At 40.2% G+C, this 22,156-nt stretch overlaps 1 protein-coding gene across 1 annotated transcript in view; it reads right to left on the bottom strand.

Moving 5' to 3' along the window:
* Window positions 1-924: 924 nt before the first annotated feature.
* PRMT3 (protein arginine methyltransferase 3) overlaps window positions 925-22,156 on the bottom strand; it is a 91,058-nt gene continuing 69,826 nt past the window's right edge. Inside the window, exons 14-16 of the mRNA XM_056851925.1 lie at window positions 13,675-13,725; window positions 13,379-13,466; window positions 925-1,056 (exon numbers count right to left, since the gene is read on the bottom strand). Coding sequence (XP_056707903.1) covers window positions 947-1,056; window positions 13,379-13,466; window positions 13,675-13,725 — 249 coding nt within the window. The 3' untranslated portion in view covers window positions 925-946. The remainder of the gene's footprint in view (window positions 1,057-13,378; window positions 13,467-13,674; window positions 13,726-22,156) is intronic.

Raw genomic sequence — 22,156 nt, 5'->3', positions numbered from 1 at the left:
ATTGTGTGGGATCCATAGCTGCTGCTGTTATCGCTAAGCCTCTTGCCAAGGTCTCCTGTAATTAGGGGAAGAGAACTTGTTGACAGCTGCATCCAGTCGTCTGTGCCAGTGCCTAGCAAAATTTATATCTGCCACTGTATTCTGAGCTGTTTTGATTTAGTCCTTTATTATATTGGAGGCATTTACCAGTGTGAATTCATCAAATTCCCCAAACTAGGCTTCGTAAAGGCATCGGCAACTGACAAGAGTTTGGCTGCATCAAACAGAGCACTGAAGCCAGAATCTCTGTGTAGGTTTTTTAAAAAAGGTGTAAAATAGGTGTGCAAAAAGATGGGAGTCTGCAAACGTATGCGTAAGCTGGGTGATCCAATCTCCCCTCCAGTGTCTAAACAAAGCAGGACTGGAGACTACTTTGCTCCTGCTAATAACCTCGCGTATAACGTACCTACTTCAAGCCATTTTGCAGTCTTATCTAACTCCAGTGAGGCTCTTCAGCGAAATGCTACGTGTGTGGTTCAATGCGGAGACTCAAACCCCCTGGCACAGGAAGATGAGGAAAACGTTGAAAGCTCTAGCAATATTCATCGGTTCTTGTAGGTTATCCGGGCTGTGTGACCATGGTCTTGGTATCTAGCAATATTAGTTGAATGTTTCTTATACACAAGAGGCAGGGGTCTTTAAGCACAAAATGGGACTCGTTAGTTAACGCTGAAGTTTCATCAGAGATTTATCTACCTACTGGTATTTCTTCTCTTGTTGTATGAAATGTTCAAAACAAAATTATTAGTTTTCTCCAAAAACACAACTAATGCTATCATTTCCAGAAAAAACCACTTGAATTTGTAACAAATAATCACAATCTTTATTCAGATGCAAGTATCTGAAAACATGAGGCAGGTTTTAAAGGTCTCTCTCTCTCTCTGAAAGTCTGGTTGTTGAATTATCTTCACTGAAGACTATATGTCTGTTTCATGTCTTTAACTGAAAGAGTTATTATGAGTGAACGCGGATCTTTTCTGTTTTTGCAGAGAGTTATCTTTCCTTTCAGTTCTTCGCCTATAAAAACCAAGAACAAATGCAGAAACTATCAAATTACAAATAATGACATACAAAAATACAATGGAGTTAGACTTGCATTTATTGAACAACTGCTACAATGTTCAAAAAGTACACAACATACATGACCATGAGGGGAGGAATTTCTGCTGGTCAGGTTTTTCTGTCTCTTAAGCAATAAATGGGGGAGGGGGAGTCATCCCAGATATTGACTTGCTGAGCAATCCTTCTTTCTAATCACAAAATTAAAAACCAGTTCCATCACTTCCCAAGGAAAACAGAACTCACCCATGATTTGTTTTGCATACATGCACACAGAACAAGAGCTGACTGGCTATTAAGAACAAGAAGGGTTTTTATACCCTGCTTCTCTCTACCTTTAAGGAGTCTCAAAGCGGCTTACAATCACCTTCCCTTGGGGAGGGGCCGTAGCTCAGTGGTAGAGCATCTGCTTGGCATGCAGAATGTCCCAGGTTCAATCCCCGGCACTTCCAGATAAAGGGACCAGGCAGGTTGGTAATGTGATAGACCCCTGCCTGAGACTCTGGAGAGCCGCTGCCATTCTGAGTAGACAATACTGACTTTGATGGACCAAGGGTCTGATTCAGTATAAGGCAGCTTCATGTATTTGTCCCTTCCCCACAACAGACACCTTGTGAGGTAGATGGGGCTGAGAGAGTTGAGAGAACTATGACTAGTCCAAGGACACCCACCAGGCTTCATGTGAAGGAGTGGGGAATCAAACCTGATCCTCCAGATTAGAGTTCACTGCTCTTAACCACTGCACCATGCTGGCTCTCTCTATTGGGAAAAGACGTGGTAAGCTGACAGCCACCCTTCTGCTGGGGCCCCCTGGAGTAGCTCCCCCACCAGGGCCTTCCCAGTCCAAGCAAGAGATAGCTGCAATCATCGCTGCTGCTGTGATCAGGCACCTTGTTGCCATGCCTGGCCTGAAGCCTGGTCCAGCTTTGTCTCGCCAGGTTTAGTGAAGGACTGGCTTGGCTAGCCTTACCATGTCCAGTAAAAGACACACTTGGCCTCATCCTGCCCAGCAAGGGATACATCTGGCCTGGGCGTGTTCACCCTGCCTGGTAAGGGACATGTCTGGCCCAGTCTCTCCCAGTGAAGAACAGGCCGAGCCCAGCCAACCCCCACCTAGAACAGCTGGATGAGCCTGGCCCAATGTTGCCCAGTCAGAGATGCATAATGCTTCGCTTGCTCACCGAGAGCGGCAAAGGATGGGGCCTGATCTCAATCGGTCTGGTGGGAGTTGTGCCTGGCTTGTGTTTGCTCACCTGGCAAAGGACAGGACAGGTCCAGACTCACCTTTCCAGGCACACTGAATGACGCACTGAGATGCCTGGGCATGCCATGCAGAGTGGGGGTAGCAGGTTGGCAGATTTCTTCTCCCTCACTTGGAGGGGGTCAGGGCCTTTTTTCCTCCCAGTCTGCCCCTGACTCAGCCATAGTGCTGAGTGCACACAGTTTTATGGCATCCACTGAATGCAACTTCAGTGCTTTTTATATTTTATTTGGCAACCAATGGAGCTTACCATTAGCTATGGGGAAAAGTGAGGGTTGAACTGACTGGCAGAAAAGCCATGTCGTAGGCAAAGTAAATGCACCATCTCTTGCTGACTATGACTTTTTTTTTTAAAGTACAAACTGGATTGGCTTCTGATCACCCTCCTCTAACTTTTTTTTATCATCAGTTGTACACATGCTTAATATTACTCGAATTAGCTAATCAAAGTGTATCCTAAATGTGTTAGTGCTGTGAACTACAGGAAAGCTGTTGAGAAAACGAAAATACATACATGACCTCCACCAATAACACAGGTAAATCCACTTGTTTGGCTAATATCCTAGGATGAGCAAGTATAGCTTCTGAAAGGAAGTTTATGAAGAACTGCATGAAACAAGGAGAAATGCACCTAAATTTATAAGGCAAGTTTTTAAATGTTCTTGATCAGGTTTCCCAGCCCTTTGCTAGTTTCTTGGCTATGTTTTAGTGACTTAACATTCTGCTTACTCAAAACCATCTTGGTTTTTCCAATACATTCCTCTGTTTGTCCAAAACCTTTGAGGTGCATTTAATGTGCTATTAAGTATCTGTTTCTATTCCACCCCAGAGAGAAGTTTGTTTCAGTAGTGGGCAAAATTATCACCATTTCCCTTCCACATATCATTAAAGGTCCTAAATGGCTTCATCTGTTTATAGGATGGGAAGAAAGGTGCTATCAAAAATTAGAAAAAAATTCTACTACTAATTTTGAAGGCAGAACTACACTTATTTGTAGCAGAGTGCAGAAGATTTACAGAAAGCCTATGCCTAGATGAGGAAGACATGTTTATTTATATAGTCCACCTTTCTCACCAAGACTCAAGGCAGATTACACATCATAAATCAATGCAATCTGTAGAATGAGACATATAATAACCAGTGTAATAGGACAAATACACAGAGCCAGCGTGGTGTAGTGGTTAAGAACGGTGGTTTGGAGCGGTGGACTCTGATCTGGAGAACCGGGTTTGATTTACTGTGGTTAAAGAATCCAGAAAGTGGTATTAGATAAGTTAAAAAAACACCACTGTCCTAAATATCACATTTTTCAAAAACAATCAGGCAAATACACAGAACAATACACAGAGCCAGTGTGGTGTGGTGGTTTGGAGCGGTGGACTCTGATCTGGAGAACCGGGTTTGATTTACCGGTCCTCCACAAGTGGTGGGGGCTAATCTGGTGAACTGGAATTGTTTCCCCACTCCTACACACAAAGCCAGCTGGGTGACCTTGGGGAAGTTACAGCTCTATTAAGAGCACTCTCGGCCCCACCTACCTCACAGGGTATCTGTTGTGGGGAGGGGAAGGGAAGGTGATTGTAAGCCGGTTTGAGTCTCCCTTAAGTGGTAGAGAAAGTTGCATATAAAAACCAACTCTTCTTCAAATTGGAACAATATGCTGGAGCCTAAATAAACTGTGGTTTGAATTTAATAATTGCCTTTCTGTTGTCTGACCTATCCTAAAAATGTACATATACAATAGCTTTAGAAGAGCCTGCTGTACTTGTTGAGACACATGACTCTCTCATGCGCTAGAACACCATGGCAGCAGCAAAGTTCTGCAACCGTTTCTTAATTTTGGAGACCTGCTTGAGAAAGAGGCAGCAAGAATGAAAAAACCCTTACGATTCAACCACTTTTCTATTGCATTTTCACAGCCAATTTTCTATGGCATCTCACAGCCAGCAAGAAGGCCTATAAATGAAGTAAGTAATTAAATACATAAATAGTGAAAACACTTCATTTCAGTACTATCATGTTTGCCAGATGCTCTAATGGCTGTTGGGATCTTTATATATTCAGGGACATATTGTGTGACCTTATTGGCTGTATGGAACACCATTAGTTCCTTTGTTGAAAATCAAAAGCCGCAAATTCAACAATGGTATAAATACTGAATGCTATCTCTCTGCAGGCTAGTGTGCTATGCAATGATATTGGAAAAGGGTAAGAAGCATAATCAGGGCTATCACAGCTTATAGAAATCATATGATTTTTAAAAATTAAATGTGCAACACAGTTCTGAAGGAAAGCATTCTATTTTAGATGATACACACACATAAAAACATTGAAACAAATAAAAGTTACAAGAGGCATCTATGATGGAATCTTCTAACCACTTGTATTAAAGTATGTTCTTCTTTTTAAAAAATCTGCTCCATAATCGATGGCTCCTTTTAAACTCATTTTAAAAAGATCAGTCTACCTGGTCAATTGGCTAAACGATATACCCATAAACATAAGGAAAACCCATATGCACAGGCAGCAGAGAGGTGCATGTGCTCGCCTGGGGACCACTGAACTGATGGGATGAAACTTGGTAGTTATGGTGCATTAGTGTAGGACTGAGACCTCAATGTTTTAAAATTTTATTCAAAAATCCAACCCCCTTCCCCCAAACGCAGCATCAACTGAGAACAGGTAGGTATATTCACAAATGCACATTTTCTATGTATGTCTTCCAACATGCTAGTCTTTTTTAAAAATAGAAAACCTTATAGGAGCATGCACATTTATTTAAAATATGTCAAATATACATCTGGGCACCACAGAAATTTATTCATATTTGATAGCATAGAAGACCAAATTCAAATGGTTTGGCATAGCTCAAAGAAATTGTTTTCATAATCCTAAACATATGGGCAAGTTGATTTAACTGTAGGAGCTATAATTCTCCCCCTAGGTGATTTTATTGTTATTTTATCAGGAAACATTGTCTTGGTTTAATTGCATGAAAATGAATTAAAGTTGCTATTTAAACAACCCTAGTGAAGCATACCTTGAGGCAAGCTCTAAGAAAAACAACATTTCTGTAACAATCTACTACAGTTCCCATTAAGGACAGCCTTCAGTTATTTATACCCAAGTTAATTGCATTAAGCAATGCAGACAATCAGTTTAATTCACTGTGATGAGGAAGATCTTTGCTCTTCCTTTGCCCCAGCAGGCCACATTAAATCTTCTTTTGTGAAGAATCGTTTCTGCAGCCAACGCAAGCAATGGCCGTGTAATCATAACAGAGGGGAGGCTCCAGCCAATTAATCAATGCCACGTAGATATGAAATGACTGATGCGCTATCAACACTCTCCTGCTCTGTACACTGCAGAGGACCTTTGTTAAACTGTGCTGCCTCACCTGAGCTCAATAAGATGCAAGCAAGGTCCAAGTCAGGCCAGAGCTTGATCAAGACAAAATGCATTTTCATTCTGCCGCGGTACTGCTATCCTTTAGAGTATGCTGAATTTGTTTTGACAAGTATGAAAAACTACAGCAGAGGCATACAATGAGTAGGCTGGTTTCATGGAGGACAGAAGGGTGTGGTTATACATTAGCAGTTCTTCTAAATGGCAGTTCTCTATGGCTGAGCACACTAAGCTTGTTTACTGCTGAGCCTCTTATATCTCATAGATGTCTATGGGGACATCTAAGGGGAGGTAAAAGGTAAATGTAAAGGTCCCCTGTGCAAGCACCAGGTCATTCCTGACCCATGGGGTGATGTCACATCCTGACGTTTTCTAGGCAGACTTTGTTTACGGGGTGGTTTTGCCAGTGCCTTCCCCAGTCATCTTCCCTTTACCCCCAGAAAGCTGGGTTCTCATTTTACCGACCTCGGAGGCTCGGAAGGCTGAGTAGACCTTGAGCCGGCTACCTGAAACCGACTTCCGTCGGGATCGAACTCCGGTCGTGAGCAGAGCTTGGACTGCAGTACTGCAGCGTACCACTCTGCCCCACCGGGCTCCTTCTAAGGGGAGAAGGCTGGAAAAAAATGAATTTAAGTTGCTAGAGGAACAATAAGGAACACGGCTTATATGGTACCAGGGTAACCATACCTAGAACAGAACAGAATAAAAACAGCACCAACAGCAATTATCCAAAATTATAATCACAATAGAACGGAGAAGTGAAAATATGTGAGCATGATCACACACAGGCCCTCTCAGAGGTTCACATGGCCCAGGACAAGTGTCCAGATTTGAGGCCCAGGCCAAATGGGCCGCCCCTCTGACTGGCCCAGGTTGCAACCTCAGTGGAACCCGAATCAAAAAGGAGGGGAAAGACAGTTGAGGAATTCTGCTTCTGTAGATTTAGAGGAATTCTGCTTCTGTATTGAGTAGGCATCATTGGATACAGTGCTTTTCAAACACTGTGGAAGCCAAGGGAGGGTGGGGTAAAGCTACAACATGGAGCAGCAAGACCAGGGATGGCAGCATTGAGAGGTTCTTAGTGAAAGTGTGTATGAGCTGGTGCAGAAATAATTCTGAGTTAACTAGCAAAAGAAAAAACCATGTTCAAACTCAATCACTGAAAAAATTACAAAATGGTAGTTGTCTGATCTTTTGTGGACTGTGACTTGACATTCTGACTCAGACCAGAGCAGAATCAAAAAGATAACAATGGTGCTTAGCCTCAAGGTAAAAAAGGTTATTTGAGGAAATCAAAGCAGAAAGTCTCTTTTGAGTTCCACTGTTTCCCAGAGAAGCCAGGAGGGCAGAGTCGGCATTGTATTGACAGCTATTCCAGCTAAGGCTGTTAATACTAACATTACTTACCTTTATTTCATATATGCCATGCCTTTCTCCCAGACAGGGATCCAAAGCAACTTACACCCTTCTCCTCTCCTCTGTTTTATCCTCACAACAACCCTGTGAGGTTGGTTAGGGGGAGAATATGTGACCGTCCCGGGATCACCCAGCAAGCTTCCATGGAAGTGTGGATTTCAACCTGAGTGTGACACTCTAACCATTACACTATGCTGGCTTAATAGATTCTCCTATTTCGTAAGATAAAATAAGTTATACATATAAGTTCAGGCTCAGGCTGATTGAGTGAAGTCCTGTGCCTTCAGTCATCAACAGGTAATATGACTATCACCTCATATATCAGAAACCGCATACTATGTGGACCCATTTCAATCTGGCTTCGTTTGAATTCAGCACCAAAACAGCTTTGGTTGCCTTCCGTGATGACCTATGCTGTGACATATCCGATCTGATGGGGGGGGCGGGGAGAGAGGATGAATTCTTGAGAGCCAGCGTGGTGTAGTGGTTAAGAGCAGTGGACTCTGATCTGGAGAACCGGGTTTCTCCCCACTCCTCCACATGAGCAGCAAACTCTAATCTGATGAGCCAGGTTGGTTCCCCCATTCCTCCACATGAAGCCAGCTGGGTGACTTTGGGCCAGTCACAGTTCTCAGAACTCTCTCAGCCCCACCTACCTCACAAGCTGTCTGTTGTGGGGAGGAGAGGAAGGTAAGGAGAATGTAAGCTGGTTTGATTCTCCTTAAAAGGTAGAGAAAGTTAGCATATAAAAACCAACTCTTCTTCTTCTGGATTTCTCATCCGTTTTTGATACTATTGACCATCTATTGCAGGTGGGAGACACCATGCTCTGGTATTTCCATTCCTCTCTGGTTGAAAGATTCTGGAAGGTGGTGCTGAGATATTGTTGCTTGGCTCCACGAAATCTGTTCTGTGGCATTCAGGAATTTGTTAGGGGGCTGGATCCATCCTTTCCTTTGGATCCAGGTGGCATCAGTTGCATGAAATGCATCCTACCAACTCAGGTTGGTGCAGTACGTGCAGTCTCCTGGGCAGAAGTGGAGGGAGGCCATGGCCAGTGGTACAGCACATGCTTTGAATTCAACAGATGCCAGATTCAGTCCCTGGTATTGCCTGTTAAATGACCTCAAGCGGCAGGTCTTTCGTTGCCTGGAGAGCCTCTAGTCAGAATAGATCGTACTGAGTTAGATAGACCTGGTTTGGTATATGTGAAATTCATATGTTCAGGCAGCTCATTTTAGTTATCAGTGCCTGAAAACATCCAGATTAGATTACTGCAACACACCTTTGTATACTGCTCAGACATTCAGTTGCAAGGTTATTGGTTAGGAGGTCCTTGATGCGCAAGCCATATAATAAGCACGGCCCCATCCCCATTATTATACGTATACTATTTCCAGACATGGCCATCTGCATCATAATATCTTTTAATGCTTCTACTTTCTGCTTCCAGACTTCAAGTTAAAAACCAACTACTTCATAACATAAGCTGTGAAGAATGTCAAAGCTATGGCTCAGTGATACAGCATCTGCTTGGCGTGCAGAAGGTCCCAGGTTCAATCCCTGGCATCTCCAGTTAAAGGGAGCAGGCGAGTAGATGTGAAAGATCTCAGCCTGAGACCCTGGAGAGCTGCCGCTGGTCTGAGTAGACAATACTGACTTTGATGGACCAATGGTCCGATTCAGTATAAGGCAGCTTCATGTGTTCATTACTTTTGACTAATACGGGAATACATACTCCATTGTTATATTTATGACAAAATAACTTCTCAAATATATATATTTGATAAATTGTACATAATTGAGTACACCTATTTTACCCTATATGGAGAGTAAACTGTCAACTATGAAATAGCAAGACCAGCATTGGTTTTAAGTTTTGGTGGGTACTGTTCCCTTTTTTTGTTTCCTTGCTGTGTATAGCCTTTTAAGACACTGTGGAAAATAAACATTTTATTTTACTGCAAGGCATTAGAGGGAACATAAAATGAGACCATGTGCTGTTTTATTGCTAATGAACTTTGTTTGCGTACGGATTTTGTGCATCAATTTCATGCTTTTTTAAAAAGTTCTTTCTAAAGATTTCTAGAGGAGTTAAGATTTATTTACTAAATGGGTGACATTTGAATCTACTTGGTATGCTAAAGATTCTCTAGCCCATCCTTTTCTATTCTGGTAAAACATTTAAGAGCTGGGGGGAGATAAGATACTTCAAATTTGCCCTACAAGTTTAGAGCTCAAGACCATTCTTGCATGAAAAGAAAACCATTCCTTATTCAAGAGCTGACTGTATAAGGGCATATCTATGCCAGTCAAGAATTTACCTCCAAAAAATGCCCTTCAAAATGAATACAGTTTTTCTTGTCTATAAAATATTAGATGGCTCCTTCCTCCATCATTTAGTAATGCAACAGCGTATTATGAACAAATGGAGCATAGTGACAGCATTCTGTTTTATCTTAGTCTGCACTGTTGTCAATTTCTGTAATATCACTCATACAGAAGAGTGACTGTGTGTCTGTGTATACTTAGATGAATCTTTGCAAAATATGTTTCATATCATAACTGAGTTCAACAGGATTTACTCATAAGTTATCTGTGACTGTAATTATAGAACTCTCACTGCAGTACCAAATAACCCTGCAATTGCCCTTTTAGGGCAATTTTTGAATTCTCATAGTTGAATGACAATTGGTATCATATGTAGAAAAAAAATGGAAGTTAAAGCTTTACCAGATCAGAGAGTTAATACAGTTTTAATAAAAATGTTTTCAGGACTACATTTTAAGAACAAAGGCTTTATGCAGGAAATGCTATATTTGGGAAATCTGGTTGTTTAACATTGTTCTGATAAAACTAAAAATAAGCCAGTATTGTTCTGATATCACTGGTTGATCCAAAGGTACCCTTCTTCATGCAAACCAAATTGTACCTCTCCTGTATTCCAATGGCAACTTAGACACCTGATAATTCCCCCATTAATGCTATTATTTTCTAATGGCCCAAGGACCTGAAGATGCAATGAAACAGAAAAGCTACAAACATTCTGTCAAGGAGTGGTGGGATATTTTTTTTAAAAAACACACACTAGATTAAATGATAGCTGTGATGGGAAAACATCCCAAATTGGATTTTGTTGCATTTTCACAGCCAACTCAATATTCTCTTCCTGGGATTAATACCTTCTCTCAAACTACAGGCAATAAATTGCATGCTTGAATGCCTCTCCATAGTAAAAAAAACCCTGATACCTAGAAGCTAGCAAATCAGAGAAATTCCTCCTCTAATATTTTTGGCTCACTGAAGCTAGTATTTCTTATATAACAAAAATTTGAACATGTGATCCCCTGCATAGTCTGAAATTCTATAGTGCAAAAATATGTGCTGTTATTGCGTGTTTGATTAAATTAACAGGTACTTAACAGCACATTCCTTAGGAGGCCAGAAATGCACAGGAATGAGCTGCGCCAGCATCTGGGGCCCCAGCGCCGGTGTCCGGGCTACTTACACTGCCGTTAGTGGCCCCAACGCCGGCGCTAAGCCCCGGATGCCGGTCCCTGGGAGCTGCCATGGCAGCACCATCCCAGGATGCCGACGGGGCTTCCAGTGGTTTCCCAATGCCGTAAAAGGCCATGGCGGTGTCCCGGGAGGCATTCCCTGGGCGTTCTGGTGCCAGGATGGGGGAGGAGCCGCCATTAGGCAGCCTCCACAGCTCTTTTGGGCCGGGAATGTCCCCTTTATTTTTGGCCAAGATAAGCCACCTTTCAGGTGGCATATCTCCCTTTTAGGTGGCATATCTCCTGTGCAACCCTCATAGGTTGCACAGATTTTTGGCACCGCGAGGAGGTTTCGGCCGAAACTTTGTTTGGAGGCAGCACAGCAGCATTGCCTTCAAACAGTGGCATAGGCATTCCTCTCAGGAATGCACTGTTAGTCTTCCATTTAAAAATCCCTTCTTATTAGAGACCCCAGTATGGTTATCTAATACTCTGGGCTTAAAAAGACTCACTGTGGCACAAGTGGAAGACAGAACAGGAACTAGATTTAGTATGGAATGACTGAAGGCATCTGGAAAAGCAAGGGACTAAACTATTCAAGCAAACGTGAGAACATGAATCCTGGTGGCTCAGCACCCTGTTTCATACAACGGTTGACCAGATACCCTGGAAGAACCATTGCAGGGTTCAAAGGATTCTCTTTGCTGCTGCTGCCTCATAACATCTTGCATTCAGAGGTATACCTGTCTCCAAACACAGAGATTCCATTCAACCATCTGGGCTCACAGTCATCCATGGACCTATCCTCTATGAAGGCTCATCCCCTCTTAAAGCCCTTTAAAGCTTCTGGCCATCAGAACATTCCATGACAGCAAGTTAAGTATATATTGTGTGGAAAAGTTTTGTTTTGACTATCATGACTCTACTGCCCCATTAATTTTATTAAGTGCCCTGAATTTTAGAATTTTGCGAGGACTTGTCTCTATCTAGCTACACTATGCATACCTTTATAAACCAGCATCATATCCATTTTTTTCAGGAAGGCTTCCTCTGTTGGGGTTATCTTCGCCCAGCTCAAGGTTACTGAACTTTCATCGTACTACCACATCAAAATTAGGCCTGGATTCCACAATACAGGTGGATGAGGATTGCCACAAACAACAGTAGGGGGAGTTGAAAGGCTGCCACAGGAAGGGAGAGTAATTGGCAAAAACTGCCTCCCCTTACATGCACAGACATGTTTGTTGGGATCCAACCCATTAGCCTCAAGGGGATGCTAAGAAAAAGACTGATGGAAATGACATCATGTAGGTTTTTTGTAAGCAATGGAAACAAATACAGTGAGAACCAGAATCGCTGTGACCGCTAATCTAGAAAGATCATGAACTCGTGGGTTACATATCCAGAAGTTTGAGACTGCTCTTAAAGGCACTGCAGAATAGCAAACAGAGCTCTTACAGGAGTGCTCGCAGGTTAAATCTTGCTCAGTACACAATTAATTTTTATAATGTTAAGTGTTTTCTCTGACAAGTGTCACTGAACATTTAAAGATTTCACTGTACATTTATTAATTTAGAGCAAGCTACCAATGTCACATCTGAAACAGGTTAGCAGCCTTAATGTCACTAATTCAAGTAGTTTCAAATCCATACCTCTCTTGGAAGTTTTAATTTTTGGTAAAAAGAGTCCTGAATGCCTGCCCAAATGTGTTAACTGCTGTTATTGTTCATAATTTTTTGTGTTATGACTTTAATTTTTATGTTGTGAGCCACCTGAAGCAGATTTTTGAAGAAGCTGAGGCTGCGTATAGCTGTTTTAAACAATTAATAAATAGTAATAAATGTACAGAACCTGAGAGACTGTATCCACAATTATAGACAAGATAGTGGGCTTGATAAGAGAGTAAAAGAAAAAGGTAAAGGTCCCCTGTGTAAGCACCGGGTCATTCCTGACCCATGGGGTGACGTCACATCCCAAAGTTTACAAGGCAGACTTTTGTTTACGGGGTGGTTTGCCAGTGCCTTCCCCAGTCATCTTCCCTTTACCCCCAGCAAGCTGGGTACTCATTTTACCAACCTTGGAAGGATGGAAGGCTGAGTCAATCTTGAGCCAGCTACCTGAAACCAACTTCCGTCAGGGTCGAACTCAGGTTGTGAGCACAGCTTGGACTGCAGTACTGCAGATTACCATTCTGCGCCATGGGGCTCATGATAACAGAGTAGGAAAGACTATATATTGAGGGAATAAAAAGCACAAGAGTCCTTTCCAGGATGTACCTTCTCTGACTGCAGGCTAGATAATGGGTTGAGTTTTGAATGCTTCCCATGCAAAGTTCCCTATATGCAGAAAACCAACACATCAGGAAGAAATGTTCTAGCCTAGCCAGTTCCCTGATGTCTTACTTGTCTCTGTGTAGTAAGGGTTGTTTTTTTAAAAAATAGGGAGGAGCATTCAAATATAACTGCATCTGAAACCTGAAGTAGCATAATCCTTGCAGGAGTCTATCGAACTGTATTTACTGAATATGCAGACCAACACTAAAGCAGGAACATTCACAGATGCTACGTTTTTTGACAGAGAGGTAGGAGAATTAATATATTATGTTTTGTTGTAACCAGAATATTCCATGTACTTAGCTTTATCAAGGAGTATCTGGAGTTGTGGAGATTCTTTTTATGATAAGGTTAGAAAAATATTATACCTTTTTCCACATGAATCGGATTCTCCAGGTAAAATAGTGTTTGTTTCCAATGTGTTCCGGCACTGCAAGGACTAGTGGAGAACAAGACCTGCATTGACAGAGTTCAGAAATCTGATGAAATACAAGACTTCATATCACGCTATTTAATCTGTTACACAAAAATCTGTTACACACATTAAATGCTTGCAGCAGTAAAAAGGCTCTCTCTCAACTACCTTAAGGCAAAAAGCTGACACACACACAAAACCAAAATAATTTACAATGAATTTTAAATATGCAGTCTTTTACGTACTTACTTTCTGGTTGCAATTCTTCTCAAAATATATATCAAAATATCCAGCAATTGCCTGAAACAATAAAATAAAGTAAAATAAAAGGCCATGTGAAAACTGATCTTCAGAACTACTGGTCAAAGACATCCCCAAAGCCAAATGAAGAAATATGTATCTATATAAAAGATTTAGTATTTAAGGGAAAGAATATTGTATGTTCAGGCTGCTGTAAACCTAGAAAGGGTGAACTTCCATTCAGATTTAAGACAGGCATCTTTATTCAATTAAGGTTTGGATCTGCCATTTCGTTTAATATTATGGAAATTATCTCTGATAGCTTCTGAAGTGGGAAAGGTAAGATCTTTGACAGAGCAAACCTAAGCAGGTCTGCTGGGAAGTAAGCCCCATTTTATCCAATGGGGCTTACTCCCAGGAAAGTGGTCTTAAGACTGCGGCCTTTATATTACTGAGAATTCAAGAAAATGAAAATTCTACAGAAATAAAGAAGAAACGGTTTTCTCACAATATGCTATGTGCGTTCGTTTGGTTGGTCACTTTAGAAGACCATGTGTATACATATTCTACCCTCAATGCACAGAAATTTAAATAAAAATGCTTATATCTCATGTTGCAAATCTTGTAAAAAGTTGAATCTGATATAACTAAATAAGAGTTAATACAATCAAACTTAATTCAGGAATCCCAAGATGTGTATCTATATAAAAGACACACCTAACTAGTACTAAGTGATTTTATACTGGTTATCCTCTGTGTGTGGGAGAGGAAGGAAGCCGTTGCCCCCACCCCCCAATCAGTGTGTGTCAAGGCACCAAAATATTGTCTCAAATCAATGCAGTGGGCAAAGTGACACCAAGTCACTGCTCCCAAAAGCTATCCCCAGACAGGTCTGTCAGATGTAAGTGACATTCTCTTCTTTCGGCAGTTTGTTCATGTCACATAAATCAGCTTTATGAAATGGACCACATTCTTTGTATTGAGTTCTCTGTAGAGGTCTATGTGTGAGGGATTATTTGTGAAAGACAATGTATGTGGAAGATGATATGTGTGAATTTTTTTCCAACAGGACACCTTCATATGTTTTAAGCAACAAAAACATTTCTGATCATAATCCAAACATTAGCATCACAGTGACAGTTTCTTCAAACAGGACACTCAATTAAATGAACACAACCACTTGCCATTCTAATGTCACACAATTCTATCACTAAACAAACCAGTACACAGAGGAGGTGTATCTGTTTAAGGACCCAAGAAACCTATTGCAAGAATGCAACAACTCCACAACTCATTGACAAGTAATTTACTTTACCTAGTAGACAACTAAACCTTTAGGAAGAAATTGCATTCTATAGAATCACTTCTATATTCACAGGGTTCATTGCATGTGTGTATGTAACCAACTCCAAATGCAATTCTCCCAACAGAACAGCAAATTTAGGTGTGGACAATTTGGAAAAGAGAAACAGCAGGAGAGTAATTAACTCTTCCCCATCCACAATCTTTTTTCTGCTACAACTCCCTAAACTGCTTTCCAGTTGCCCTAACAATTATCAGAACCAAATGGCTAAACCATGTAGTTGTAAGAATAATAATAGTAACAGCAGATACTAGAAAGGGGTGGGGGAACTCACCACCTCCGCAAGATAATAAAGAAATGGGGAAGGAGGATGGCCCATGAAAAACATCTAGAGACCTCCCCTGAACTTGGAGTATACTGACTTCCTTTTGGGTCCCCCCCATTTTGCCCTCACACACATATTGTCACAATTCTTGTATAAATTTTATTAGGTTTTATACTATAAATTTTCCATTGCAATAAACAACATCTATAACAATATAAAATTTCAATTCCAACTTAAAGTTGTTATAATTCCATAACATATAGTAATAAAAAAAGAAAATGGAAAATCTGTGACTTCCCCTCACCTCCATCTGCCTCTTAATAAAAAATTCATCCCGTCGTAGTTAATCTAATCTTGATGCTCTATCAATATCATTTAACAAAAAGAAAACCATAATCTGTTAGTAAATATAATTATACTTATTCATTATAAAAAAGACAAAGAAATCCTCTGGATCAGATTAGAAAATATTCTACCATTTTTCCCAATTTTAACTCATATTCACAATAATGCATCCACGCCTCCCATTCCCCCAAAAACCGAGCCTCACTTTCTTCATTTAAAATAGCTGTGAGTTTTGCCATTTCTGCCACTTCAAACATTTTAACAATCCAGTCTTTTTTCTCGGGAGTTTCGATCCCTTTCCATTATGCTGCATAAAGCAGTATCGCAGCTGTTGTGGCATAAATCAAGAAGGTTCTTTGTGTTAATAAGTCGTCTGGAATCATACTCAGTAACATCATTTCTGGTGTTTTGGGTATATTTTTTTGTAATATTAGTCTCAATTCATTGTAGATCATGTCCCAAAAGTCTTTAGCTTTATCACAGGTCCACCACATATGATAAAAGGAACCAATTTCTTTGTTACATTTCCAACAGATAGGGGACATTGTTTTGTAAATCTTTGCAATCTTCTTAGGTGTTAAATACCATCTATACATCATTTTATAAATGTTTTCTCGCACTGACTGTGCTTTTATTCCTTTTAGATCTTTAGACCATAGTCGTTCCCATTTATTTAAGACAATATCATGTCCCACATTTTGAGCCCAATCGATCATAGTTGGTTTGATCGTGTCCTGCTCACAATATAATGTTAAAAGGAGATTATACATTTTAGAAATCAGTTTTGTATTATTATCTAATAGAATCCTTTGAAAGGAAGATTTTTCTTTAGAAAATCCTTTTTTGACATCTTGTACAAAAACTGATTTAATTTGATAGTATTGAAGCCATTGTAAATCGTCCTTAAGAAGTTGAAAGTCTTTTAGTGAGCATTTCTTTCCATCCCATTTAATTAAATCTTGATAGGTGATAAATTTGTCTGGTCTAAGTGGGCGCAATGTTAACATTTCTTGAGGCGATATCCACATTGGTGTTTCTGGTTCCAAAATATGTTTATATCTCATCCAAATACGAAATAAAGAGGACCTGATTATATGATTACGGAATGTTGCTTGTAATTTAATTTTATCATACCACAAGTAGCCATGCCATCCGCTTAAGTTATTATAACCTTCCAAGTCTAGCAAACGTGTATTTGACAAGTCCATCCAGTCTTTTATCCATACTAAAGCTACCGCTTCAGCGTAAAGTTGAAGGTTAGGTAGTGCTAAACCTCCTCTAGTTTTTAGATCCACTAAATATTTATAAGCAGTCCTTGGTTTTTTCCCTTGCCAGATGAAATTTGAAATGTCTTTCCTCCAGGTATCAAAGTATTTAGTATGTGATATTATTGGCAAATTTTGGAATAAAAAGAGCATCCTTGGTAGAACATTCATTTGAATCGTTGAAATACGTCCCATTAATGACAATTTTTTATTTGACCATATAATCATATCAGTTTTAATCTTACCCCATAACTTGAGGTAATTGTTAATTATCAGATCTTTATTCTTTGCAGTAATCCAGATTCCCAGGTATTTAACTTTGTTGGCTTTCTCCCAACCAGTATATGATATAAATTCCTGTTGCTGTATTTCCGGTAAATTTTTAAATATTATCTTTGTTTTTTCTTGATTCACTTTAAAGCCTGATATTTTCCCAAAATCGTCCAAAGTCTCCCGAAGTATGTTCATTGACTGTGTTGGATTCTCCAAAATTAACAGGAGGTCATCCGCGAATGCTCTCAACTTGAATTCATGTTTTTTAATTCTTAATCCGCGGATGTCCTCCATACTTCTTAGTTTCACACATAGCGGTTCCAACACCAACAAAAATAAAAGTGGAGACAGGGGACATCCCTGTCTAGTTCCTTTCGTAATTTGGCAATTATCTGACATTGATTCATTAACCAAAATTTTCGCCTGTTGGGAGGTATAGATAGCCGATATACCTTTCTGAAAACGATCTCCAAAATTCAATTTATCCAAAATCTGTTTTAAAAAATTCCAAGAGACCATATCAAAGGCTTTTTCTGCATCTAAAAATACAAGGGCGCAGTTTGTTGGATGTTCTGATCATAGTATTCCAATGAGTCTAGTAAAATTCTTACATTGTCTTTTATTTGCCTACCTGGTATAAAGCCTGCTTGGTCTTCGTGTATAAGATCCTTAATAAATTGTTTTATCCTACATGCCAAAACCGAAGCAAAAATTTTGTAATCCACATTTAACAGCGATATAGGTCTGTAATTAGATGTTTTTTCTGGATCCCTTCCTTCTTTAGGTATCAATGATATAAATGCATGTGACCAAGTCTCCGGGGATATTCCCTCGTCCAAAATTGCATTATAGAGTAAACCAAAAAAGCCAACTAGATTGTCACTGAACATTCTATAAAATAGTGCAGTAATTCCATCTGGTCCAGGTGTTTTATCCGTTTTTTGTCTCAGTATTGCTTCTTGTATTTCTTCTCTTGTAACTGGAGCTTCAATACATATTGTCACAATTCAAGTCTAAATAACCATATGAGACTCCACAATACATACACTACTTTAGCTTCTTCACTGGCTAATCTCACCTGAACAAATGAACAAAATAGGAAGTGTAGAAGCTATTTCTAAAAATATACCAGCAGTCTAAAGGATGACAGATCCAGGTAATTTTGTATGAGAAAAAAATTAGAAAGCTATGCAGTTTTAGCTCTGAGTGTTCTAGCCATCCTAGTTAATGACAGTAAACACATTTTTTATATCCCAAATTATTAGCTGTAAACACAGATTGATTTGCTAAAAACAAAACAAACTTTTATCCACTTAACTTACTGGAAAGTACCCTGTTAGTTGGCAGATGTGGTGTATTGGTAGAAACCCCCAGAATTTCAATATTAATACCGAGTCCTACTCAACAGGCTATAAACACAATTTTGTGGCTCCTAGGACAACCATGTGTTTGTCCCAGGTTGTTTTACACACATAAAGCTGCCTTATACTGAATCAGACCCTTGGTCCATCAGAGTCCGTATTGTCTACTCAGACCGGCAGGGTCTCAGGCAGACAGTATTGTCTACTCAGACCCTCCAGGGTCTCAGGCAGAGGTCTTTCACATCACCTACTTGCCCAGTCCCTTTAACTGGAGTTGCCGGGGACTGAACCTGGGACCTTCTGCATGCCAAGCAGATGCTCTACCACTGAGTCATGGCCCCTCCCCATGAAAAAGGGAATGGGTGGATTTAGTATTTTGAATCGAACAAAACGTATTAAAGATACTATAACCTACTAAATGTGGACAACCTTAGTCACACCGAATCATACCCTTGAAAGCAGTGTACTAGGGCTGTGCACCATTTCCCCCCGGTATTTTTCGGATTTGAGTTTAATAGACCTGGAAATTTTCGGGGGGAAAAATCGAAAAAAGCCCAACCACAATATTGGCTTTTCCTGGATATTCAAAATGTTTTGGATTTATTAAAACTGAACCCGAAAAATGCCAGCCTCCCCTCTCCTCCTCCCTTACCTGCTGGCTGGGTCTGCGCAGACCCAGCCAGCAGGTAAGTAAGGGGGAGAGGGGGTTCCTCCCCCTTTTTTTTAATGGTGTCAGAGCTAAAGCGGCATTTTTCGGCTCCCTTTAATTGTTGCACTTTGGTATACCCCCCTCGGAAAATACTGGTATTTTTCAGGGTTTTTTCGGTGCCACACACCCCTACAGTGTACATGTCTGAAGTACATACAATCATTCTCTAATTATGTATGTGGCCTTATGTAGAAATCTTCTTGCTACCCATTTTGCATAGAATCTTGACTTTAAAAACATCACTTAATCCGGATATATTTCATACGAGTTTTCAGTGCCCCACAGAATTTCCAATTCTTTTATTCAAAATACGGGAAAAGTCCTCAGGAAAAATAATCCTGATTCCCCGCCCCACCCCCGCCCCGTTCTTCACATTTCTAGCAGGCAGCAATATTGGCCGTTATCAGCTTAATTACACCAAGCACAATTATTTCGGGTATGGTAGCTGATGACCCCAAGGTCTGAGTCCCAGAATGCTAGCAATTTGGCTATTAGCTATGAATTTTTTGCTTAGTTCTTTGCTAACACTATGAGATACTCTGGGTTGCTTTGGAGATTATATAATAGAGGGGTCTATAGCACTGTAGTTCCTTTTCTTTGGACAGTTTCATTATGGTACAATGTGGACAGAATTCTGGTTGTTGTGAAGCTACCACATGTAGCTTGGGCTTTTCCCTGTTCTGACCTCTAAGATATAATAAGATCGTGTAAGGGTCTTGCTGAGAAAGGCTTATTTCTAACTTGCTTACTACATAAAAAACTGAGCATGTGGTATCAAAGAACTCCATTTATGTGAATCACACACATCTGCCCTTGACTTTTCCCCAATCTGGCTTCAAGCCTGTTTATGGGGAAAGTAGCTGATTCTTTACTATACGTTATATTCTGCATTTATGCTCATATCTATATCCCCATTTCAGAGAGATTATGCCAGTGTGGATTTAGGGGATGTAGAAACCATATTACATATTCTCATCCACTGCCCTTACTATGAAGAGATTCGTGACAAATTGGATTAATATAGGCTCTCAGATAAATCCGAAAGGGCAAGGAAGCTGCTCTCAGATGAAAACCCAAGAGTTTCAGTTGTCACTGCTAAATTTCGTGCTGCCATGTCCAAAATTAGGTGAAAATTGTTGGGATTACCTGTCTTATTATCTATGTACATGGTAGTGTCCTCTTAGGATTTTATGTAGTCCCCAGTGTATTTTATACTTGGAATTTCAGGTTTTAATGTTGATGGGAGTAACAAATGCTGAGTAATTTTTTTTGTATATATCTGGCTATGTGCCATACCAATAAATGACTGACTGACCATATCCATATGCCAAAATTGAGAACAACTTCTGGTTCCTGCTCCCACAATATTACAACTTTTATCATTCCGACATGGCAAAGTGAGATGACACAACTGTTTTGGTTTCTCTACTGGAGGGCAAGGCTAACACAGAGCATCCATTTTATAAGGTCTTTATATCAATATTTTATTTTCTCCTTTCTGTTTTAACTTTATAATCTGCTTTAAGCTCTGCATTCCAGGGGAGATGAGCTTCCAAATAAATAAAATATGCTATAAATTAAGAGGACATGCTATCTAGTCTCACTAAAAACATGGTCAGGGTCAATTTAACAGATTCAGCAGAAACTAAATGGATGCAAAACATACTGGGGTTTTATTCTACAATGGATTGTTTAATAGATTTGCCACTAATAGTAACTGTAAGGGTTTTTCATTTTTGTTTAACACAGAAGTGATTTTGCTTACTTCACCTCTATTTCTCTCTACCTTATCACTTTATCTTTGACAGCAGATCTCTCGTCCCCAGAGAAGTAATCATGATTGACTCCCGCATCTCAGCTAGTCATTGAAGCACTACTCTCTGAACAGCCTCCTCTAGGAAATTGAAAGGGAACACAACTGGATTAGCTATATATAACCTGCAGCTCTGGCCTGACATGCGCTTTGAGAGGACGCTTCATATTAGGAAATTACTGCAGTAGAGTCATAATTCTGCTTGCTGCTCTTCACATCTCACAAGCAGATAGAAGTGTGTGTTTGCTGAGTGACCAGGTAGGGCCGTGAATTGCGAAGGTGGCAGGCAAAAGGTGGAGCGAACAGGATAAAGAGAAGTAAATATTCAGAGCACACTGCCAGCTATGGGGGGGGGGGGGACGAGAAGCACTGGAGCCGCAAATACGGTCATTAAGCCTATATAACAGAAGTGTGAAATCAATTCACAGACCAAGCCAATGTTGAAACAGAAGCTGGCCTAGTTGCCTCAGTCAAAAAATCCTTTTGATTCTCTTACAGGAAACAAGTACATAGGACCTGAATGTTGCTGTGAGCACAAGATCAGGGAGGAAAAGCAAGGATATTCTTGCTCAAGTCAAATGAGTTAGCCTTATCTTTATGAAATACTTGTTTGTTCTACTTACACACAGGGAAACATTTTTAGTTAAAATTACAAAAAAAAACCCATAAAATTTTCACTGGTAACATAAGCATCCTCACTTTTAACAAACATGTTTCAGATTTATTTTGTTGAAAGACTGAAGCGTAGGTGTGGAGGTGCATAGCTCTTATATACCTGAGCCGCTTCTTTATAAAAGAAAACACCTCTGTCCATATTTGCAAACCCTCACTGATTGATACAACCCCCTGTGTAAACAGCTAAAGGCAATCTGACCAATTCACTTAGGAGAAAGGAAATTAAAAGTTACCATCATCACTATCAGCTGCGGGGAGCAATTTATCATTTTTTGTTCTGAGTCAGTATCATGTTACAACAGCATGCAGCAAAGGCAGATACAATTAGGCAGCTGGCCACGGAAGTAGGAGGATAATGTGCTTTTGATGGAGTTTATCCAACCATGGAGATGAAATGCTTGTAAGCCATGTGGCAGAAAGGA

Source organism: Euleptes europaea, chromosome 6 (assembly GCF_029931775.1).
Source record: "Euleptes europaea isolate rEulEur1 chromosome 6, rEulEur1.hap1, whole genome shotgun sequence".
In the NCBI taxonomy this organism is placed as follows: Eukaryota; Metazoa; Chordata; class Lepidosauria; order Squamata; family Sphaerodactylidae; genus Euleptes; species Euleptes europaea.
This window is presented reverse-complemented; position numbering and strand designations above follow the sequence as displayed.